The sequence below is a fragment of the Pseudopipra pipra genome, chromosome 3 (genome assembly GCF_036250125.1).
Source record: "Pseudopipra pipra isolate bDixPip1 chromosome 3, bDixPip1.hap1, whole genome shotgun sequence".
Taxonomy (NCBI): domain Eukaryota; kingdom Metazoa; phylum Chordata; class Aves; order Passeriformes; family Pipridae; genus Pseudopipra; species Pseudopipra pipra.
The window spans coordinates 39,220,939-39,235,230 of NC_087551.1; the positions used below are offsets into that span (position 1 = coordinate 39,220,939).

The following is a 14,292-nucleotide window of genomic DNA, read 5'->3' on the forward strand; positions in this document are numbered from 1 at the left end:
ATACCTGGCTAGTATCTACAGGAACTGGAGTGAAAGCTGCTTGTGACAGAGAGACAGTGGGACCCAGCAGGTCTCTTGTATAGCTACGATCTTGTTTGTATTCTCGACTATGCTCCACTTTCAGCTTCTCTTTTGGTAGGACAGCTTCAAAGCAAGGGGCATATCCAGGTGGAGGAAGGAACTTGAACTCTCCATGGCGACCTCCAAGCAAGAAACGTACCCTGTAAACATCAGAGCTACTTTAGATTACTGAGAAACCCCTGGTGTCAAGTCTAATCAGTTTGTAAGCCTAACAACTATTAAATGCCATTAAAAAAAAAAAAAAAGGAAAAAAATTCAATGTTGCAGCTTCTTTGCATTATTTACAGTTCCACTTTCTCTAACTGGTGCTGGTGTTTATGATGCAGGAGGTTATAAAAACACAGGGAAAGTACACGATTGCTCCTTCTTGTTAATTTTACTTTCATAAAAGTGTTCTAAATTGTGAGACCAAAACAAGGCACTGAGAGAGAGAATAATCTGTTTACTTAGCACACCTATGAGGTAAGCAGCAGCCTTTTGAGTCTCAGAAGGCAGGGATTATAAACCAGAGTAATCAACCAAGCGCCTCTGAACTTCCTCCATTAGCAACTCTCCATTTTCTCTCATTTGAGAAATGAGCCTAAAAACCCCATTGTTCTTACTTTTCTCTCACAAAATCCTAAATCCTTAGGACACAATATGAAAACTCCTGTATTTCCTTCCCTAAAACTTGTATTTGTCATACTCATAGAAAGCCAGGGGAAAGTACTCTGTTATTCATTGAAAAATGGTGAATTTTTTATGGCCTTTTGTTACTGAAAAATTCATTCAGTGAGGTAATAATGGTGCAGCAATGACATAATACCAAAATGACATAGCAATTACATAATACTGAAAAATCGTCCTAGAACATTGCCATCCAGAAGAAACCAAAAAACACCCAAAAACCTAGCTTGAACACAGAATAATTTTGCCTCTTTTCTGTTTACTATCTTACAAGATCTTTGTTAATGCTATACCAAAACACACTCAAAAGCTGTATGCAGCACACAAATAATGTCTGTCAAATATTTCTCTCATGACAGAAATAAAGCATGCAGGTTTATAGCTTTGCATTTTGCAGCATGCACATCTATAGTTTCACCACATTCTACCTCCTGTACTATCCAAGGCAAAGTCTAAATAAGTGTATTTTCCATCTGGAACAAAAGGCAGGTTGTGCCCACTATGTGATAGCTCTTAGCTTCTGAGGGATTCTTTGAATGAACCCTCTCAGAGCATTGTTCTGCCTCCAAACAAAATCAGCTTTCAGCCTTTACCTTTGCCAGTCCTGCTAAAGTTGTTGCCCCCCGCTGGAACACCACACAGTCTTTTTTAATATCATAGTCTCAAACTGTTCAATACATGGAAGCAGAATTCTGGCATCTCAAGTGTGACTTGAAATTTTATAGAAAACCAGTACATATTGACTGAATTTATATTTACTCATCCTGTTGAAAAGGAAGTGTATGACCACCATTTCTTAAGGTAAGTGCAGATAGTGCCTCTTTAAATAACTGTTACTACCTCATAAGAAGTGAGTTAGAAAAAATATATTCTTAATATCAAAGGCTGATGAAGGATGCTGTCCTGGAATGAACGTGTAGCAATGTGCCAGCAAACAAATTATTAAGAAGCTTAATACACTGGTGTACTGAAAAACAACAGATGCATTATCTCTTCAGGACTTCTTTGTAGCTCTCACTACCCCAAGAAGTGAAACTTCGCCAGAAAAGCAGATGTCAGAAAGGGAAATCAGAGCAGGCAGCCAGGGAAATATTCAGCATATTCTCATATATAGAAAAAAAAATAAGCAAACTGGGGGGGGGGGGGGAACCCACAAAAAACAACTACACAGGATGCTAACTTTATTCCTGCAGAGAAGCTGACAACTGGGAAGAAGAGGCCATCTATGTTGAAGTTTTCAAACATTCCTTGAACTGGCTGACCATTTATTCGGAAAGAAATGCTGGGGGCACTTAGATCCAAACAGCAGCTAATAACATCATCAGTTCTTAACAGATGTTGGTTGGGAGAATTTACTGTTCGTGCTACACAACCTATGGAAATAAAGGAGACACATTTTGTGAAACTTATGAAAATTGCACAGATTTTCACAGCAGCCTAATAAAAGAGAAAGAAAACACAGTTATAGAGCACAAACACATTCATACACAAATATCTAACCTATGACATCCAAGACCTGATTTTAAGCTTGCAATATAGTGAATAGAAGCCTACAATCATAACAACAGAGCTATTTTAATCATAAATAATACATTATATTTAATGTAAGTAAAAATAATTACTGATACCCATATAAACAGTCAAAAAAACCCCAAAAACTATATTCTATTCCTTACATTATAGAAGAGCAAACTAAAAACAACCATTAATATTTAATATGAAACCTAGTATACTTTACTAAAGAATGCTCCATTATTCATGGTAAAGACAACTACCTTACTTTGAATTATTTAGGAAAAGTTAGGTTCTCCCAGTTATTAACAACCACGTCATGGTACTCCTGTATATATTCAGTAATATATGTATTTTTAATAAGTGTTATATGAATTTTAAAGGATTATTCTACCTTGCATCAAACTACATTTACACAAGCACACCTGCTTTCCAAGAGAAATAAGTTATAGCATTCAGAAATAGAATGATAGTTTCTGAAATTTACTGCCATATACAATAAAAGAATTTATGGAAAAGCACGTAAGTTGTATGAAAACATCTCTACACGTATTTCCAAAAGTAACTTATGCACTGTTTGCAAGAGATAAAACCATGATGCGTACTAAGAACAGAGCACTAACTCTTTACCTATGGTGACCAGCTTTTGTAAACATGAAGTACTTAACTTGTACTACATTTCCAAGATGAAGATGGCATATGTTTTTAACAAAAGCAAAAATAATAAAAATCTCAATAATTCTACAAATTAATTTCCATACACATACCACTACCACCACCCCTGACGAAAAATAAGTTCCAATACTCTACATATGGAAAATGACTTTGCAATACTGTCAGAGGAAAACATCATAGCTGAGGGTTAGTTTGCAATAAATCACATAAGTGCTTCATGCTAAGGTTATTCTTAAAATGCCATTGCAGAGAGTTATCAAGATGCAGCCCGGGATCTTGGAAGCAAAAGGCCATGATTTTCAAAATTCAACCACTTAAAGTCCTTCCAAATTTGAGAGGTATGTGTTACATAATAGTGCCAATGAAGAATGAAGACAAATATTTTCAAATCTACCAGCCACATCCACGTTCACAACAGATACAAAAATTGCACACTGAAATGTTGTCTGGCTTCTTTGTCTAGGCTGGATTATTGATTGAGAGCCACAAACAATTGTTCATTTATTGTTTTGTACCATTTCTGAATAAAAAGTTTTATGTAGGTTGAAAAATAGTTTTGATTTTCAGTAATCTTTTGTTTCCTACCTAAAAGTGACCTTATCTATGAGAGCTAGTTTGGTTAGCTCATTATTTTCTGGTTCTTCTGTAATAATACTTTATCTGTCAAACTCAGTTATGACACAGTTTTAATGATACCATTAATTATACATCATTGTTCCAAAGTAATTCTCACTATACATGAGAGGCAAAGTGGCAGCTACTTTCCTAAGATGCTACTCCAGCCAAAATGCTATTATTTATTAATACAGTCCATTGCTATTTTGACTGGAAAGTTCTTTTGAAATGTAAGACTGTATTCTTTTCCAAGTATCAAGCCACAATGCCTCAAAACTTCAAAGATCTTGGATGATACAGCTGACTTACTAACTTTTCTCTCTTATCTGCTAAGGCACTTTAGAAAACCTGTTCATACCTTCATAGTGGCAAGAATTGCCAATCCAATGAGCCTTACTCAGTTTCCAGTCAGTTTTACAGGTCACCACTGCCCAATAATCTCTCAAAGGAAAATTTTTTTCTCAGCAAGGTGAAACTACAGTAAAATCTCCTTCCAAGAAGTTCAGGACTGTCCAACTCTAGAACTACCCATTCTAAATGACATCTGGGAATCTTTTCACAAAAGTTAAATCACGTGAAAAAGATTAAGAGAACAAGTTATGATTCTTATTATTCTGATTTTGCTGAGCTAACACAGTTTGAAGAGAGAATAAGGTATCTGTAGAATCAACAGTAAATACAGATACTCAGTTCAGCTTTCTCTAACACTAGAATTTGTGTGAAGAAATTACTTTTAACAAACAGATCCAAATTAAGCCAAGAACATTTTAAAGATGAATACTTGTCCAAACACATCGTATGCAAACTACGAATATGATTCTGCAAGTCTGGAAATAATCAGTCAGTCTTTATGTACGTAAATAAAACATTACTATAGAAAAAAACTTGTTTCAAAATGTATGGCAAATAACATACTTAAAAATCTTCACACCTAAAGTATCTCTGAACTCCTAAAGACTCACATTAAAAATTTGGTTTGAAAAAAAAAAGGAGAGTCCTGTGAATTAAATTTCTCGAAATGTTCTTAAACTACTACATAGGAACTAAAAATCCAGATGACTGTCAGACTTCATTTTTTGCAGCTTGGAAGTTTTAAATAAAATATTTATAGTTGGTATGAAAAAACAAACAAACAAGTCCCAGGTTGAAACATAAATTATTAGTCTATTTGCATTACTTTGTATAAAACAAGTTTTTTCAAAACACAGTGTCAATTTAAATAATATTTTGATATAGGGTACTGTTTCTGTATGTTTCTAGTACCAGTTGAAACAGCTGATTCACTTTGCTGCTGTTGAAAACAAATTCACTGGGATTGCAAACAAGACTATAGTCTTTAAACAAGAATAAACAACAACAAAATACCTGACCACAGATGGAGACCATCAAAGCCATAGGAATATAAATCATCACCAACACCATTTCCTCCCCATTCTGCTCCTCCCCCTGGATAGGGTGAGTAGCCTTCTGTTGAAGCCCAGCCCACTCGTAGATGAGTTGATTCTGCAGTCACAAAGGGCTCTAGATGGTCCACCATAAGTTCATAGTACCATTTTCTGTATTGGGCAGAGCCTTCACTAATCCCCAAGAAGATGTTGGGTCGCATGCTTAAACAGAAAGAATAAAAATGGTTATTAAAAACTTATCTCAAGGACATGATGAACTGCTGCATACTTTTTATTAAACTCTAATTTCAAGCTTGTTTTGTGTGATTAAACAACAGAAGTAATTTTATTTCATAGAATCACATAGATTGCCAGTTTGTAAAAGACCTCAAGCATCACCTGGTCCAACCTTTCTTGGTAAAAGCATGGTCAAGACAAGATGGCCCAGCACCCTGTCTAACTGAATCTTATAAGTGTCCAATGTTGAGGAATCCACCACTTCCCCAGAGACATTATTCCAATGGGTGACTGTTCTCATTGAGAAAAATTTTACTCTTGCGTCCAATCAGAATATCCCCAGGAGATACTTGTACCCATTACCCTTTCCACATGACTCCTTGCAAAAAGGGAGTTTCCATCTTCTTTGTAGCCGCTCTTTAAATACTGGAACACTGTGATAAGGTTTCCCCTAAACCTTCATTTCTCAAGGCTGAACCTCCCACGGCAAGCTTCCCAGTCCTTTGGCCATCTTCGTGGACCTTCTCTGGACCCTCTCCAGCCTGTCCAGATTTTTCTTGCATAGCAGGGACCAAAACTGAAAACAGGATTTCAGGTATGGCCTGACAAGCACTGAATAGAGTGGGACAAAAATTTGTTTCTCTCAAGTGATGCACTTGAGGATGCAGCCCAGCACCCTCTTGGCTTTCTCTACCACAGCAGCACTGCTGTTCACTTGTTCTGAGCCTGCTGTCCACTGAAACCCTCTTTCCACAGAGCTTCTTCTTAGCCAGGCAGATGCCAGTCTGTGCTGCACTCTTAGACTATGTTTTCCCAGGTGCAAGACATTACCACTTGTCCTGATCTTCATAAGGTTCTTGTCAGCCCACTCTTCTAATCTATCCAGGTCCTCCTGCAGGGTGGCTCTCCCTTTCCAAGTGTCCACTTCCCCATTCAGTCTGGTATCACTGGCCAACTTCATCAGGGTAAACTTGATCCTTTCATCCAGATCACTCATGAAGATATTAAACAGCATTGGGCCAAATATCAGTTCCTGGAGAACCTCCCTTGTGACAGTTGCCAGTTTGAAAAAGGGGCCATTTACCAGCACCCTCTGGGTGCAGCCGGGCCATCAATGCCCACGCACTGCACACACCCCTTGTCTCGAGCCTGACATACCGGTTTCTCTAAGAGAAGACTGTGGGAAACTGTATTGAAAGCCTTGGAGAAATCCAGGTAGACAGTGTCCACCGTTCATTCCACATTAACCAAGCAGGTTACTTTATGGTAAAGGTGATTAGGTTTGCCAAGCACAAATAGGCTACAGTCATCAAAGAATGTCCCATTGCCAAAAAAGTCAAAATCTGCTTAACAGCACTAACCATGAAGCCAAAAGCTGATCTGCATTATATGTCTATATCTGCACCCTTTCCTCTAACTGGTAAAATGGAAGAAGGGGTAGATTGAGCACCAAGACTTTGCACTGGCACCCTCAGGGCTTTGCAGTCTTCCTGACTCTACCCAGGTTCTGGCTCGCAGTGCCATTTGTGTCCACATGAAGAGAGTAACAATTGATAGTAATTCTGTGCTCTTGACAAGTGGTGGCACCCTTTTGGCAAAATCTCAGACCTCAGCTCCCAGAAGGCAGAAAGTAGCATTTATTTTTTCATTCATTTATTCTGGTGAAAAACACATTAAAAGTAAAAAAATATTTGCTTCAGTAACTGAAACAGTAACCTCACTCAGAGACCAATCACAATGGTTTATGTGTTTGAATATTTAATAGATGTTAAATCCTGCAAACAAAAATGCCACCTATTAACCAGTTACCGATATAAATGTAGTAAGTACACACTGCAGGCTTAATTTGACATAGCAAACTGTAATCTGTGACATGGATTATCCATTCAAGAGAATAACCTTTAAAAAGATACAAAAGTAAAGTATTTCAAAATTCTCTTGTACCTCCCCCTTCCTTATTCCAAGTCCTGTATAACTCAGTAAATTTTAGTGATTGTAGAAATCCTTAATGTCAATGTGATGCTTCTACTGCTACTGATTTTACAGTACTTCCCAAGAATACTTAAAAGGTAAAACTATTACTGTGCCTTCTCAATATCTAGTTAAACACCAATATGCAGAGTCATATACCTAAAGGTCATGGTGGGAAAAAAAAAAAAAAAGGAAAAAACCCTGTGCTTTTTAAATCTGATTTTGGGGATAATATTGAATCTAGACTCTCAACCAAAAAAAAATCTCTCCAGACAATCATTTCTGTGTCAGCTTTGTACTAAGAAAGCCATTCAATCTTGAATTAAAGCTGTAGCGTACATGAGTATCCAAAACCAATGCTAGGTATATTTCCTCAATGGTTGCTTACTCATAATACAAAAAAATCTTTCAGACTTCTAGTCTGAGTTATCTAATCTTCACATCCCTCCATTAGATTGGGTTATTACTTCTATAAATATTATCTTTCTACATACAAGCTGACTAATCAACAAAAATGAAGCTCCAAGCTAGCCCAAACACACAGTATGTCTTCTGGTGTAGGGAATGCAGGGGTAGGAAGAAGGGCTGATACAGGTGGCTAAATATAAGTCAGTGTAAAAGCAAAGTTTACTGATCTGGTGGCTTATAAAGTAACTTGTTTTATCAGATAAGACTAATAAGCTTTCCTTCTAGAAGCATATGGGGTGTCTTTTGCTGAATGTTTAAATATAGATACTCTTCACTTTGTTCCAAGTGAAAATTTTAATTTCCTTAATATTATAAACAAAACATGTTTGACAAAAGCTATCTTTCAGAAAATTCATATCATCTGTAAATTATTGGCCAGATCTCCACTTGAATCTTTTCTGCCTGAACACAGTATCAGCCTTTGTCCAGACCTCAAAATTTAATCAATCTAATCATCCAACTTAATCTGTTAAATGGAGGTTTTTGAATAGAATTTTCCAGTGCCCTAGAAAAGTACTTTAAACAGAAATATCTTAGAAAGTTTCTTTGCCAAATATTTTTGAGGCAAGGAATGCATGTCTTAGTCTAAATGTCTTAGACTAAATGCCATCAATGTTTCATTGATCTTACTGCCTTTTGAAAAAAATTTTTTCCTTGTAACTGCAAGAATAAGAATCTTCTGATTCACAACTTTCTAATGTAAAGCAAAAGATGTCGTAACAAATCTGCTTTTTCTACAGCCATATTTTGGAAAGACAGCTCTACCTTCCACGTATGAAATACAAAGTCAGCTCAGATGCTCAATCACAGAGTCACACAATCATTGAGACTGGAAATGATCTCCAAGATCATCAAGTACAACCTTTGGCTGAATACCACCAGGACAATGAAACCATAGCACAAGCGCCACATCCAAGTGGCAAGTGTTTCTTGAACACTTCCAAGGATGCTGACTCCACTACTGCCCTGGCCAGTCCGCTCCAATGTTTAACCACCATTTCCACAAAACAAATTATTCCTGATGTCCAAGCTGAACCACCCCTGGCACAGCTTGAAACTATGTCCTCTTGCCCTGTCACTAGTTGCCTGGGAGAAGAGACTGACCCCTACCTGGCTACAACCTCCTTTCAGGTAGTTGCAGAGCGCATTAAGGTCTCCACAAGCCTCCTCTTCTCCAGAATAAACAGCCCCACTTCACTCAGACACTCCTCATTAGATTTGTGCTCCAGACCCTTCAGCAGCTCTGTTGCCCTTCTCTGGACATGCTCCAGCACCTCAATGTCCTTCTTGTAGTGAGGGGCCCAAAACTGGACACAGTTTGGCGTGGCCTCACCAGTGCCAAGTAAAGAGGGATAATCAGTTCCCTAGATACAATGTGGACTTTTAAAAGTTTTCAGCACCTAATAAATCCTGTGAACTCTGAATTATAAGTATCATTTCTGTGTTTCAATTTTCATTGTCACTTAATCAGTGATTGAAACTTTTAAAAATAAACATAAGTTTGAGACAGAGGAAGATCCCACAAATTTTGACACAAAGTCATATTCTTCTGCCTCAGCATAAATTCAAACTCTGAATAAACATTACTTGGTAATATTTGTAAAAAATATTTTACTAATTTAAGATGCTCCTAGCTTCACCTTGTAATTAATGTCTGCTGCAAGGTAGCTTCTAAAACTCTGTCAGTGAAAGGAAGGATGAGAGCGCTGTCTAAATATCCCAGGCACTGGTGAAGGTGTTTGGCACTAAGTTCTTAATTTTGACCAAAGGTGATTAGGAAATTCTCTCAAGATCACAAACAGACAATACGTCGAATACACAGCTAGATCTAGACAACAATCTATAGAAAAGACTACTGCTTTGCAGACTTAATGCAGTTTAGGGTAGCTTTAGCTTGCAACAGCTCTCTCTGCCCTCTGTTTCTAAATTAATCACTATTGCAAAGAGGATTTAAAATCCTGATAAGAATAAAATATCTAAACAACATTTTTGGAAGTAAAACAGATTTTCTGTAGTGACTATTTCTTTTAAGCACAATTTTTTTCTGCTTTGTTCATAGGTATAGATTTTTTTTCCTTTTTTTTTTTTTGTACCTGCTCACGTGGTTGACGAGGCGTGTCTGTAAGAGCAGATCTCTTCCTGGCAGGAGATTATCACAGATTAGATGTTGATTAGATCGCACAGCTACTCCATGACAAACACAGAGAGAACACAAAACATCCAAAACCTGAAAAAAATCAGATTCTTTTAATCTTAAATATTTTTTCATTATTATTGTTAATTCCTTCAGGCAATAGAATGCTATATACCACATTACTGGAAGACATGATGGTACCTAATTCATCCAACACAGTGGTTTCATTTTAGAACAGTTCTGAAATTTTCATAACAACATTAAAACATTCTTCCAGCATCCCTTGAGAATTAATGTGTATCAATGTTTTTGTCAAAAAAAAGATAACATTCCACTTTGCTTTTTCAAACTGCTCATATGCATTTTAGGAAAAGTTTCGTTCCTAATTATGAAAACAGCATTAAAGTATTGGAATTCTAACTTTCACATAGAAGAATGTGCTCGCTTTGTTCACAAATGTTCACCTAAATATACCTGTCTATTCTTTGCCTACCTTATGGTTTCTTCCATGTTTGTCTAAAAGACAGATGATTGATTTAATATGCCCTTCCTTAATAATGTTTAGAGCTTCTGGGCTTTCTACCAACACACAGTGTAAAACCTCCAAAATTCCTGGGGAAAAAAAAAAAGAAAAATCATTTTTCCAACGTGCATATAAAAACACAACTGTGTATAATATTTTTGAATATATTTCTCAGTGACATGGAATAGTTTCAAAAATCATTGTATATGATAAACCAACCAAATAAAGCAGCAGTCATTGCCATCAAGAATCATTAGCCTTAAAATGTTTCCCTGCAATGGGGAGGTAAAACTCCTGTGTGCAGTGGATCAAGTCAACACCTGCTTTGGGATCTTCCACATCTGGTAAAGACAAATATTGTACATGTAGTTTATCATTATTCATCACTACAGTTGTTGACACAATAAAAAAAAATCAAAGGGATTGAAGGAAAGCTGAGAAGCAGTCTTAAACCTAGATATGCAATTCATATTTACACTGAACAGCTCATCATTCTGCCTTCAGCTCTGTATTCAAGCCATGGCTCCAAACACTCAGCTTAACCTTTGTAAAGCAAAATCCATAGCAAGAGTCTTCTGCTCTTTGCATGTTTTTTCCTTTAATTCAAGAAAAATGTAGCACTGTAAACTCTGCTTGACGTGAGAAAAATAGAACCATCAGACAAAAACATCTCAGTAAGAGTACTCTGGTCTTTCTTTGATCCTAGTGAGGAAGAGAACATCAGCCACTACAGCCAACCTACAGCACCATCACCGTTTATGCCCATACTATTTAAAGGTTTTTCCAGAGATCTGGAGGATGATATGCTGTCATCACTAATAAAGTGTAGAGAATACTCAACAATTGAAATGTAGTAAAGGTAAAAGACAACAGGTACAATGACAATTCAATTTATCAAGTAAACAGGTTTCAAACAAAGTGTGTGGTTTAATATATTTGAAGACAGTCATACATATGTTAACAGAAAATGCAGGTGACTCAGTACAGATATTGTAGACTATTTTCTTGTTCTGTGCAGTGGCTCCAAAAAAAGTCTCAACTATAATATAATGAGCTAGAGGTGAACTCCCAGAGCGATTCTGTAGCCCTGAAGGTATAAGAATAAGAAGTCTCAACTACAAGTTAGAGAACATACTAAACCTGAATTTGGCAGTGGTATAATCTGGGCTGCAATGGATGTACACTTCCATTATCCCACCATTCATACATATATGAATGTATTCTGTATTCATATGGTTCTATAAATAATGACAGTAACAATATGGTTAAAAAGGGTAAAAACCTAAGAGTCATGAGAGTAAGCTAAAGGAGTAGATGCTCTGTAGCAACATAGCAGGAGCACAGGCCAACCAGCCTGACAACTATACAGGTAGGAGTCACTTGACCATTGTAAAACTACCTAGGGATGTCAAAAAAAGTGTTAAAAAAGGATCCTTAATCTAGAGGGGTAATCTGTACCAAGATCAACAACTTTATTGTGTATCACAGTGATCTGGGAATGTAGGAAAATCACTACATTCAAAACTTGGTAGTTGAAAGTTTGCCACCTCTCATTGTAGCACTGAAACACACTTTTAACAATACAAACAGTAATCCAATATGAAATGATATCATATAATGTAAGTGTGGTAACCATAACCTTGGAATTTTCAGATTTGTGTAGGTAGAGTCATAATCTTAATTTTGTTTTAAGGTATTATACTGGGTTCATTTTCTATTCTTAACCTTTTCAATAACAGAAGTAAAAATACTCTGAAGATGTAAACATTCAATAATACATGCATGTTATCAATTAGATCTAGTTTCCACAGCACCTTCTTTAATTCCTGGAGCGGCCGATTGCTAATTATCAAACATGTTTTGTTCTAAGGGCAAATTCCATCTGTTTTAGAAAAAAATTGCATATGAATGTACTGTGTCTGTTTGGATTGATTCGCTTTTAGATTGTCTACATTAAAGACAACTGGACTTGTTCTGATTTCATTGGAGTTGCTCAAGGCAGTAAAGCAAGAAGCATTTGAATTTAATACAAATATCACAAACAGTATGATATGCAGAATTTATGGTAAGGAGAGTGAAAATTCTTTCTTAATGACTAGAAGATGAAAGGAAGCATATATTTTCTGGACAATATGTTGACTCCTCTGATGTCATACTGTAGAATACTAGAACAAAATGCATGTGCTTTAAGAAAATACTCAAAAACTGATATTAGCTGGTTCCAAAAACCTTTACTTGGAGGATATCGGCGTTAAGGAATCTTCCCTGTCCAACCATCCAGGAGCCACTCTGGCAGTAACACCTGCACTACCTGAGCTGGGACCTTAGCAGCTACACACCCCAGACTCACACAGTCAGACCAGGTTTCCTTGCCAGCTTGACCCCAGGTTTCCCATAGCAGAGTCTCAGACATCCCGATCCTTGAAACAATTTTATCTTAGTGCAATAACTAAATAACGAAATAACAGTTCAAGTTGGTGCTGCCAGGGAGGGAACCCAAACAAAGGAACCCCTGAGCTTTTATACCCTCACAAGTCTAAGCACACGAAAGTCTGGGGGTCTCTCCTCCTGCTGTATCTCTGAGGGTCCAGTCCCCTGTGCGGGACGCCCTTTGTTTGGCAAAGGGTTGGCAGTTCACAGCCTCTTGTCTGGGGTTTGGGCTCCTGCCCCCCCAGAGATCAACCTGCAGCTCACACTGCAGCTTACAAATCAAGCTACCTGCACTGAATGTATTCCTCAGCATTAGATTACAAACTTACCATATTCTACTGGTTTCTTTACCTAAGTTTTAATGCCTTTAAAACTTTAGTAGGGCTAGTTAATACCATCTGGAATATATTTCAGAGTGAAAGACTAATCTAATCTTAATTTATGCATTGAAGAGACAGCTGAAGCATTTGCATTGCATTATTCACCCACGTCTAACGTGGTTTACTCTTGGACACATTTATACTTGGATAGAACATAATTTTCTTTCTTTTGCTTCAGTGAAACTCAAGAAGTGAATCAATTTCTGATCTAACCTGTACAATCAACTCACAGTTGCTATTTATATATTTAAAGCCTTTGTTCTGTTTTCATAACAATTTTAGCTCAAGGACAAGAAAAAGTGAAAACAGGAATTTTATTGATATTAGTTTATAGCACCAAATCTTTGTCACAACACATTCAAGAAAACACCTGCAGGAGATGTAGCTGACAATTTCCATGTTGAAGGTGAGCTTAATTTTGGTGTGATTAACAGAACGTGGTATTTCTTCCTCATAAACACACTACCTTACAAAAATATTAATTAAGTTAATATACACATCTAAGTATTATTATTTTAGAAGTGTAATATAAGCCAGTATTTCTCCCTATTGTAGACCTACCACTGTAAATTAAAACAGTGAATATCTTCATCCTGGTCAAGCGAACTAAAGCTTAAAATCTGTCAAGCAAACATCCCACATAAAATCACAAAATTACATGTATATGCTAAAATCTAAATCTACTGTGCCTCTTGAGATAACTAAAGTACAACCTAGTTAGTACCTTTTATAACTGACTCCATCAAAACCAGAAAAATCTTTATTATAAAACCAGTTCCGGAGGCAACATGGAGTTATGTTACCAGAATATATGGGAAAAGAGCTCAAGTGGCCTAGTTCCTAGAAGAAAACTCAGAACAAATGATGATTGCAAATATTAGTACCTTCAGAGTTTTGCAGCATGCCAGGAGGTTCATTACGCAGTGAGACTACAGCGTCAGATTACTCTGCAGTTTACAGAATGCATCTCATACGTCACTACAGCATCATAAACAATTGTTTAAATTTTTACAAATTTTTTTTACTTTAAGATTAATATTTAAAAATACATACATACACACAGAAACCATGTACCACAGCATTTTTAGAGCTGTCATAAGACATTTCATCTTGAACCTCCAAAAGTTGAGCACAAAGTTTTGCATTATTTCTGAGAGTTTCAGATGTAAAATTAGGTCTCTTAGGAAATAATCACCATGAAGAACTTGGGAAGTA

General features: G+C 36.7%; 1 protein-coding gene across 4 annotated transcripts in view; it reads right to left on the reverse strand.

The window, feature by feature from the left end:
* The window catches only part of RYR2 (ryanodine receptor 2), a 394,356-nt gene that overhangs the window by 165,835 nt on the left and 214,229 nt on the right, over window positions 1-14,292 (reverse strand). For all 4 annotated transcript variants that reach the window (XM_064648733.1, XM_064648734.1, XM_064648732.1 and 1 more), the window contains 5 exons: window positions 10,238-10,356; window positions 9,704-9,837; window positions 4,915-5,156; window positions 1,928-2,120; window positions 5-221 (listed from right to left, as the gene is read on the reverse strand). In XM_064648733.1, coding sequence (XP_064504803.1) covers window positions 5-221; window positions 1,928-2,120; window positions 4,915-5,156; window positions 9,704-9,837; window positions 10,238-10,356 — 905 coding nt within the window. The remainder of the gene's footprint in view (window positions 1-4; window positions 222-1,927; window positions 2,121-4,914; window positions 5,157-9,703; window positions 9,838-10,237; window positions 10,357-14,292) is intronic.